The 10180-nt window shown below is 40.7% G+C and overlaps 1 protein-coding gene across 2 annotated transcripts in view; it reads left to right on the top strand.

Moving 5' to 3' along the window:
- Positions 1-10180, top strand: part of TTLL4 (tubulin tyrosine ligase like 4) — a 21816-nt gene that overhangs the window by 676 nt on the left and 10960 nt on the right. For both annotated transcript variants that reach the window (XM_072418021.1, XM_072418022.1), the window contains exons 2-7: positions 5698-7091; positions 7832-7923; positions 8012-8072; positions 8564-8688; positions 9494-9604; positions 9774-9850. In XM_072418021.1, the coding sequence (XP_072274122.1) occupies positions 5785-7091; positions 7832-7923; positions 8012-8072; positions 8564-8688; positions 9494-9604; positions 9774-9850 (1773 nt within the window). In that variant the 5' untranslated portion in view covers positions 5698-5784. The remainder of the gene's footprint in view (positions 1-5697; positions 7092-7831; positions 7924-8011; positions 8073-8563; positions 8689-9493; positions 9605-9773; positions 9851-10180) is intronic.

Here is a 10180-nt window from a genome sequence, read left to right as displayed (position 1 = left end):
TTCCATGTATGTAGCGCGCCCTCCCTCCCAGTGCTATGTATGTAGCATGCCACACACTCCCCCCCCCTCTCCTCCCAATGCCATCTACTCTTCCAGGATGTGCCAGTCCCTACAGTCTCCTTTCCAAATTCTGTCTCCAGACATTTCTGTTACCAGTTGCCATGTTGCCCCTTCTGCTGACTAGTTTTCTATCAGGCACTCTTGCCCTGCACCATAATGTCCCCTCCGAAATCGAAGTATTGGCATGACAGCCAGGGAACCAACATTTTCCCAAGAAGAGGTTAGAATTGCAGCCCACATACATAAATTGTTCTTTAAAGTGTAACCTAACCTGGCCGACTCAACCTATCAGCATTCTTCTACAGACAATCTTTGACCATCGTAATTGGCAGTGCTGGGTATCATTTGTCCTTGGCACACGCAAGAGAAGCAGAGATTGCCGGGTTTCCCTGGCAAATAAAGCTGATGCTTCGCATGCTTATCTCAGCTTTGACACCGAAACCCAGAGCAATCAGGCAGGTAATTACGACAGGCAAAAAATGACTGGCCTGATCATGGAAACGTAAAAGAGAAAGTTTAATTCTAACATAGGTACCCCTTTACAATTCATCTCCTGCCCATTTACACACCAGCTTCATCCTGCCATCAGCTTACTGAGCTTAGCTATAGAAACTGCTGTGCAGCATCTGGACTCTTCTGGTATGTGATACAGAGTAGACTATTGTTTTCAAGTCTAATGGGGTCAAAATGAGTAGAAAAGAAGTGATACGTTGTCAGTGACTTGTGTGTATAATAGACACAGACACGCATTATAATGTATAAACTGGAAGGAAGAGGTATCCTTACAGAAAATCATGGGCCACTGATAGAAGTTACATAATTTGTTCTTGGATTTGTTTTATTGGACATATTCAAAATGAAAATTACAATGTTTATTCCATTACTTATACATAAAACATTCTTTAAGATCCACTATCCAATTTTTCATTAAATTGAAGCAAGAAATATGCATATTCTCACCTCGGCAAGTTTCGCCATCAGGCTCCTTCAGAAGGACATTCAAGAAGTTGTATAAACAGTGAAACGCCTATAAAAGAGAATATTCATATTTTATCTTGCTTCAATAAACATTGTGATTTTAATATCGAATACATGAACATTATCTGAAAAGTCCCATAAAACAAACCCAAGAACAAATTATGTAATGTATATAGGGATGTGGTACTACAAATCAGTCTCTTCCCCCTCAATAAATACTCAAGAAATACTGATAGACATTGGTAATGGATAGGTGACCACAGACAGATGCAAAATGGTCCTAATAGGACAATATTTCCATATTTTGCATGAACTATAACCGACTACTATTAGCGATTCATCTAAAAAATATAAATTTGTAACCACTATGCTAATCTGAGAAATTGCTTTGGGTTTTTATAGCAAGACTTGTCTAACCAAACTTAGCACTGTAAGATTAAGAGTCTGTGTAAATCTGCATACACACTTGCAATAATTGTTGTTGGAAAGGATCTTTAACAATGTTTTCCAACGCCAAAAGACTGAACGATGCATGAAGGAGCTCTGTACATACAACACCATTCTGCTCTATAGAGAGGGGAGGTGGCAGAACCGTGGCACGGCACCCTGCTTTGCTCACTTCACTTTCGTTACCGTTGCATTTGTAGATCCGCTAGGACGAAAAACGAGCGCTGTACACATGTCAGATTCTCATCTGATACCAGCCCTTAGGCGATTGTCAGATGAGAATCATCTGACCTGTGTACGTAGCCTAGGAGTCTGTGAGTGATTATTTCCCTTTGCTACGTGTTGCTCATTACTGTCCCATTGATTTCAGTTCATATTTTTCTCTATTGCAGGAAAAAGCCCCTTCTTCGCAAGCCCGAAACCAGGCATGCGCAGAAGAAGCAGCTTAACACCTCTTGGGATAGGTGACGTAGGTATTCCAGGAGCCTCTGCGCGCCTATTCATTCTTTACCGCCATGGCGGTAATGACAGAGGGTGGGGGGCTTCTACAATAAGTACCAATTTTAGTAATAGGTCTGCTTTAACCTAAAAAAATTTGGATAGTTAATTAGTAGGGTCTTATACTGACCAATAAGATTCCAGCAGTTATTTTTAGCTTGCTTGTACTGAATTCTGTGGGTGACAGCTCCACCTTTCATCAACTTTTAAAGAACGATTTACTGTTGTGGTCTGATTTTTGCGGAGCTGCCTGGAAGGCCCCTTAACTGAATGGAGTTTATGTTCTGTTAGATGACGCTGTAGTCTTCATATGTATGTGGATGTATTTTTCTTTGCTAGGATATACAGCAGGTTTACAGTCTATTTACCCTCTGAGAAACCAATGAGTAGTATACATTACTAGGTGGGTCTGACTGGTATGCAGAACCTGTGAATACATCTTTGTGATGGAAGAACTGAGTCCCCTTATTCCGATTCTTTCTGATTTGCCCCGTATGACATATGACAACCTATTGCATGTCTGTGCTTGTTCACTGCACTGATAAGCAGTGTAAATAGAACATGTGCTGAAATATTGTCATCACAATACAGTAGGCTGTATAAAGCCACCCATCAGAATGGTTGCTTGGAGAAGCATAATCTAATGACATTCATATTGTGTTTTTTTTTCCTTTGTGAATACGTTATCATTTGTTGTCTCAACTTTACTACAGAACTGTAGTCTGCAGCAATTTATATTCCTTTATTTCCACTTCATTCTGTGCAGCTAGTTTTATTGTTTATCTAATTCTTTGTATCTTAAGTTTCGAAAGAAAAGCAGCTGACCGGTTTGAATACTTAGCAAAGGGCTGACACTCATTCTGAGCATCAGCCCATTCATAGAAATGCCTGTCTGTTTAGCATACCCATGTGTATGTGAAGGCTTTATTTGTTGGTTCAGCAATTATTACTACAGTGAGCATGTGACTTCCTATGTGGTGCAGCGTTCAGGACGTGTGGCAAAATATAATCCTCGGACATAGTCACCTGACAAAGAGGTGTAACAACATATTTCATGGCTGCTGCAGTGATGGGGGAATAGGGGAGCGTTGCAATGAGTATAAATGGCCAGGGGGTTGGCTGGAGCAAATAGGCTACGTACACACATGCAATAATTGTCATTGGGAAAGATCTTTCACGAACCTTTCAAGAAAAGACTGCACGATGTATGAATGAGTCTCATACATACAGCACCATTATGCTCTATAGGGAGGGGAGTGAATGACGGAGCGGCACCCCTCTGTGCTCTCCCCTCTTCACTTTCATTACCATTATGCTCGTTTTTGGTCCATGGATCCGCCATACAACGAGCGCTGTACACACTCCTGATTCTTGATATCAGCCCTGAGGCGATTATCAGACGGCAATCATTTGACCTGTATACGTAGCCTTATTCTTTGAAAAGCTTCCTGGGATGACACAAATTCCACTTGAAATTTCATCCATTCCTGGTACGTGCAAAAGAGTAGCGATCAGATCACGTAAGGACAGTTATTGCAGAACGGTCATCGACCATCCCTTGCTGGAGTAATCACCTTCCTGATCGTGCTCAGCATGATACGATACGGTTTCTTATTTACTCATTACGTAAGCAGGTTGTGCTTCCTCCTTAGTAATGCTTTAATGTCATTACGGTTTACAGTCTCCGTGCAAGCCTACCAGTCTTCCTTTTAGGAACAATGCAATTGCTACTTAGCTTATGGTACTGGTGTCCTGTAATCACTGAGCGCAATTTCTGCTCAGAAAAAAGAACCTTGGAACTCCCATAAATACCATTTTCCTCTAATGTAAATAGTCCATTTCCTATGTCCTTATGGTTGCTCTGTTAAACTGAGCCAGCTATGTATTTCCCTCTGTCTTAGCTTGCTTTCACTTGTCATTTCCCTATTGCTGGACACATCCTCCAGATTCTCCTGTACATATCTCAGCTGTTCATTGTAACAGGGGGCCATCGAGCAGCTGATGTGACGACCCATATCCCAGAGGGCCAAATAGTAAAACCTAAGCCATTTTAAATCTTTAATCCACAAACTATTTATTTTTGCCTCCTCTTAAGACACAAAACTGTGCAATGGCAGCTGGTTAGGAGGATGTGTATGTGTAGGGGGGAAATTTTGCTGGTTCCCGCGTTGTGTCAGGCTCTGAGAATAGCACAGCACTAATTCTGGACCGCAGCCATTAGTTGTAGGAATAGATTCTGCTGAGTCAGAGCAGCTTGTCTGTATTTTATGCAGTGTTTGCTTTTTAACTTCTGGGTCCTAGATGACCACATACAGGGCGGGAATTTCATTTAAAAAGAGAAAATTACTCTAAACCCTCATGAAAATTTGCTGCACTGAAAATGTGTGTAAATCATGGCCCTCCATGACCGGATGTGGACAGCCCTGGTCTATAGCATTTACCCGGTACATTGGGTTATAGCACATGGCTCTCATTCTTTTGTAGTAGCCGGCACTTACAAGTGGTAGTCACCGATGGCAAAATTACTGTTTTTTGCCCTAACTACATCCGATTTGCTTTAGTTAGTGTGGGTTAAATATTGTCTGCTGTACCCAGTGTCTTTTGCTAAACTGCTCAACCACTCCCTCCCTCAGATCTATAGAACATATAGACTAATCCTCAGCCCCTTTTAGCCGGGCACGCCACCCGGCTGGTTTTGGGTGGTTACTGAAAAGTTGGGTCACAGTATAGGGGTCACCTATAGCTTCTTCCCAACCAGCAAAAAAATTGTGGGGAAAATACTGTAATCATTCCATAGGTAAAGATGAGACCTGAAGTAACTCTTAGAGGACACAGGATGCCTTAATTAAATAGAAAAATACCCTGATGGTATAATAAACAAAAACAAAATACAATGTTAGCATTTATGCACTCCAGATCTTTGCAGACTTGTCTTAAAATTTTTTTTTTTTTTTTTTTTAAAAGCTAATGAGTACTGAAGTTCTATTCTCAAGCTAGCACTTCTCAAGAATTTAACCTGGCTTGGGGCAATCCATTGTCATGAATAACTGAGGAGTAGTATTAGTGTCCTAAGCCTTGCGTGGTGTGAGTTCTACTTGTTGCTGAGCTAATTTTCCTGGGACTGTGTTACAGTTGGCTGTGTATCGGATGTTGTACAGATGATAAAGCCTGGGATAGTATTACACGCCCTGCATTGAAAAGCTATAGTCTATATTTAAAAAAAAAAAGCTGAAGCTATATGTAGGGGTGTCTAGGTAGAAATGGATTGCATATTGACCCAACAGTACTTGATAATCTAACCACTAACTTAAATTAATCGGCTTTTAGAGCAATGTTTCCCAATCGGTGTTCCGTGGAACCCTAGGCTGTGTTCTCCCCAGACCCTTTTAGCTGGGCGCCCCACCCACCTCTTTTCAGTAACCACCCATCTGTTTTTGGGTGTTTATTGAAAAGTTGGCTCACAATACAGGGGCTGCCACCTACAATTTCTTTACAACTGGCTTAAAAAAAGAGTGGGTGGTATGCCTGGATAAAATGGAGTGGGGAGAACATTGCTAGGGTTTCTCCAGGGTTTGCTTGGGATTCCTTTGTGACTCTCTCAGGTGTTTTATAGTCTACAAAGAAAATTATGCTTTTTGTCTTTCTTATTTTTACCAGGTTTGCATCCAGTTTATTAGTCCTAATCATATAGATTTTGTCTTGTTTTTCTTTTAGACCCAACTGTCCGTCACACTGGACCTGCAGCCATGTGGCATTGAAGAAGCATAAAGTGTTTACTAAGATCTAGTGATATGGCCATTGATGGCATCTGCTGGGACTCGGGGGAATGATGCAGAATTTAAACGCAACCGCATTCCAAAGCTAACCCACCCTCTGCTTGAGAAACCCAAACTACCGAAAAATAGCCACGTGGCTACTCAAGTTTTGCCTATCTGGAAAGTGGAAAACAAAAATGCTAATCTTGGCTACAATCGCCAACCCGTTCACTATACATTTCCGCATGCCTATTTTTCTGGGCCAAGAAAAAAGGCAGTGTCTATAACACCGTCTCCTCCGCAGACCCCACCAAGATACCTGCATGAAACTCTCGAAAAAACATTGGTTTTCCAAAGACCATTGATTCACCAGAGACCTTACAGAAGAACTGAATCTCCATCTTTAAATACAAAATCCGAAGTTCAGAGGCCATACTCCTCCTTTTGCCGCTGTCCACCAGTCAGGCCTTTTCTTAAGTCTATTAGGACTGCTAGTGCCATGACCTCCTCATTGATAGATCAGTTCCCTCTGCCCAGTGCGGCAGGGGAGCCTACTGAGGTTGGTATTAGAAGACCCTCCAGTGTATCCACAAAACTTCCTTCAGATGCTTCCAGGCCAGCCCTAATTACAAACTCTTTCCTACGTCCTACCAGTGCTAAAGTGCCTTTGTCTCCACAGCGGGACAGTAGCAACAACCAAATTTCTCCACATGTTGGATCGAAGTCTGCTTCCTGGCACAATAGTGAGAAAGTAGACTTTGCTTTGCCCAACAATGGGATTCCAACCTTGGCTCATAATAGTATTAGCACAGGAAATGTTTCCACCAGTATTCAAGAGGCAGCCAAAATGGAGGCCACTACACATGTTATACCTAATGTTACCAATGTTCCCTATAGAGGAGTCCAGCTAACAGAGGCTGTAAGACGATTAGCTGGAAGGCATCTTGATGCCCCCAAAGCAGTTTGTCAAAAGGAAGAAGCATTTGCTAGCTGCGTTGAAAAATCTCCTTCCGCCTTCCATCCAGGCCTTCCAGATAACACCGCACTTGACAACCTGATATCTGAAGGTCATTGCCTTAAGGACGTCAATGATAATCCTTTCAGTGCCAACACCTGCAATCAAGGAATCAACAATTTTATTGCTGCAGAAAATTACTGTAATAATCTTGGTACCTTTTGTACATCTACTGAAACTTCTAGTATAACAAATAAACCCCATCTTCCTGTTACTGGGGAATTGGCACCGCCAATGAACATAACCGTTATGGCCTCCCAAATTTCAACCATTCATCTTAATAGAACTTGTGTGAAAGAGGCTGGTGACCAACCAGGTTCTGCAACGAGTGACCTAGAGTAAGTTTTTATTTTACTGGTGTTGGAATTATGTCTAATGGGGTGATCTGTCTTCCTGTCTTCATAAATGTGGTTTGTAAAGTCAAACCTTTACTAAGGTAGACATTAATAAAGTAGGTGCATATCCTTACCATACCCCTGCTAAAAAAATGTACTGTATCAAGGCTGCTCACTGTGGCCCATTCAAGAATGAGCTTTAGCATGTAGAATGTCCTGCTGACCAATATTTCCCTTAATAATAGATGGCATCAAAATGAAATTTCTTCTGATTCCCTTTTTTTTTTTATTTGAAAGAAATGTGGATTAGTGTCCAATCCCTGATTTGGAAAAACACATATCAATGCAGTTGTGTGTTGATTATACAATTCAGTATCTTTTGTTTTTATGCAAGCACCTGATATCAGCCCCTTGCAATCTTCAGCTGGGGAGGGAGAGGAAATCTAAGCAGCCAATCAGTGCTGTAATGCTCATGTACTAACAATGAGCATGCTGATGGGAGAAGTGAGAGCACTTTCACTTTCCCATTATAGGCAGGCGGAGATACATGACCTGTGGGTGTTACTAAAACTCGACTTTCCTTTAAAAGGTGTATGCATAGAAATTAAAATCCTTTAACAGGTAAAACTTTATCTGTACACTTCTGTTGCATACCTGGAGTTTAGCTTTTATTTTGCTTCATGTGTCACTCGCATTTTTTTAATATTTTTTTTTTTTTATCTGGGCTTTGTTTTTCATTGTAGCCTTCCAGTGCCAAACTGTGAACCTGACTGTGCTGAAGAGGAGCTTCCTGAGGGTCTAGATGACAGTCAAGATGAGGAGCAGGATGAGGAAGGTTGTTATGTTAATACACTTCTTCTCCATTGCTGGAAATGTCTGATGAGTATCTTTTCTGTTTTTTAATAATTTCTATACTTTTTCAGATCCTGAAGACCCTTCTATTATCCAAGTGTCCTCCACCACATCAATGTTGGCCTCACCCAGGTATGTTCCACAGTTCATCGCTGTACTTCTCCTTTATCTCATGTGCCTAATTTGTATTATTACTAGTGCTCACCAACAGCCATGGAACTTGGGGAACAACTGCAAGCTATATTTTATGTTGTGTCTGGATGTTCAGTGTTTCTGAAGCCAAGAACACAATTTGTTGGATGGGGTGCCTGCATTAGTTTTAGGGTGGCTTTCCTGATTTGAACTACAGCTACCCCTCTCCTCATCTAAATTACATGGGGGGAAAGGTAGTCTGCAGAAGAGAACTGTAAAAACTGATAAAACTGAGATTTCAGTTCAGCGCACAGAAGGTTACAAGGACACTGGATTTCTGGAAAATTAACCAGCATTTTCTGTACTAGAAGAACATTTTACTTGAAGATCCTGATGGTGTGTTTTCAGATGTTAAGACATGCGTTATTTGAATGCAGTCATTAATAATGTTTAGTCTCTATAACAATTTAAATACAGGTCTTTGTTTCTAGGCAATGTGCTGACAATATGGATCAGACACCTGTAAGTGAGGATATTATTGTGAAACCTGCTCTGACCCCTAGTTTGTTCCCCAACATACCTCCGACCCTTTACTTTGGAACTCAGGATGAGAAGGGTAAGATTGCGTATTGCGTACAAATCTTTTCTCACACAATGGGGATGTTCACATTTATTGATTGGCAGAATGTCTCGGAGTTTCCACTGCTTGTCCCAATAGCTTACACTCCACTAGAAGCTTTGAACATAATTTTAGAATCTGTTTTTGGAATCTCTAAGTATTCCAGTCTTGTGATATCTGTGTCAGTTTTTGGTGGTAGTCTTTGTTATCCTAATGCATCTCCTATTGTTTGGTCATGAGGTAAAGCTCCGTTTTAACTCTGTTCATTAGCTGATCTTTTTCCATTATTCATTTACTATCCCTTGTTCTGCACGTGTGTCTGTAAAGAGGTGACCATCTTGTTAGAGGTAAGGCTTTGCTTCCTCCGGTCAGAGCCTCCAGCATGGGGATCAATGAGCAGCAGAGTAGTCACATCACCAAATATCCTTAACCAGTCGGAGGCAGCAGTGGTTTAGATTTGGATAACACTGCAGATATGACTTTGGGGTGGATAGGAAAATCCATGGCACTCTGGGAATTATTTTGTGATGTAGTAAATGTTTATTTTAGCACACACAAAGGGAGCAAGGTCAGAACAAAAAACCTTTGTCATTCTCAAAGCATATCTAAACCCTATATATATATATAGTCCTAAAGTGACTATACTTGCCCACTGTATCAGTACAACAGATTTGTAACTAAACCTTCTCCACCCACCGCTTTCCCCTCCTCTCCATAACAAAAATGGGAATTGTTCTCTAGCACTTAGAATACTCTTTAAGAATTCACTGTTGCAGACTTGCTATTTGTTTTGTGTCTCCAGTGGAATTGCTGCCTTGGGTGCAGAGGAAGCTGCTGAAATGGAAAATGAGCACAGTGACACCAAATATAGTGAAGCAAGCGGTGGCACGGTCCCACTTCAGAGTCACCAAAAGTAAGTACTGATCTTGAGATTTGTATTTATTAAAAGAATTCCATCCGGTTTTTCATACCTGTCAAAATCACTGTTCCATCCTTGTGTTGAAAGTCTACCTTTGAAAATCCTCCCTTAATGCCTATTACCCTAAAATGACCCTAATTTTTTTTTTTTTTTAACATTATAGAGACTCATGACTGGTTGGGTTGTTGGGGCCATCACATGAAATCTACAGCCTTTAAGAGCATCCGGGAATACCAGAAGGTAATGTACTTATAAAGCTGAAAAATGCTTATAAATTAATGCTGATAACGCACTTAATGTACCTTTTTTGTACTATTTTTCAAATTTGGTTTTCATTTGACTATTTATATTTTTGGAGCTTGGTATGTATTTGAAATCTGGTTTCCACTACTGAATACTCTGACATTAAACTGTTAACGGAACTGAGCTCTGAAAAGTTTGCCCCAATAAAAAAAAAAAAAAAAAAAAAAAAATACCCCCTCAGCGTTCTAATTCTGTCCAAATTTCCATGAAAAAAGCGTTACGTTTTTTTGCATGGAATTTATTTTACATTGTAAGCTATAATTCTTA

The sequence above is a fragment of the Pyxicephalus adspersus genome, chromosome 7 (assembly GCF_032062135.1).
Source record: "Pyxicephalus adspersus chromosome 7, UCB_Pads_2.0, whole genome shotgun sequence".
In the NCBI taxonomy this organism is placed as follows: domain Eukaryota; kingdom Metazoa; phylum Chordata; class Amphibia; order Anura; family Pyxicephalidae; genus Pyxicephalus; species Pyxicephalus adspersus.
The sequence above is the reverse complement of the archived record's forward strand: the minus strand, read 5'-3'. Positions and strand labels throughout refer to the sequence as shown.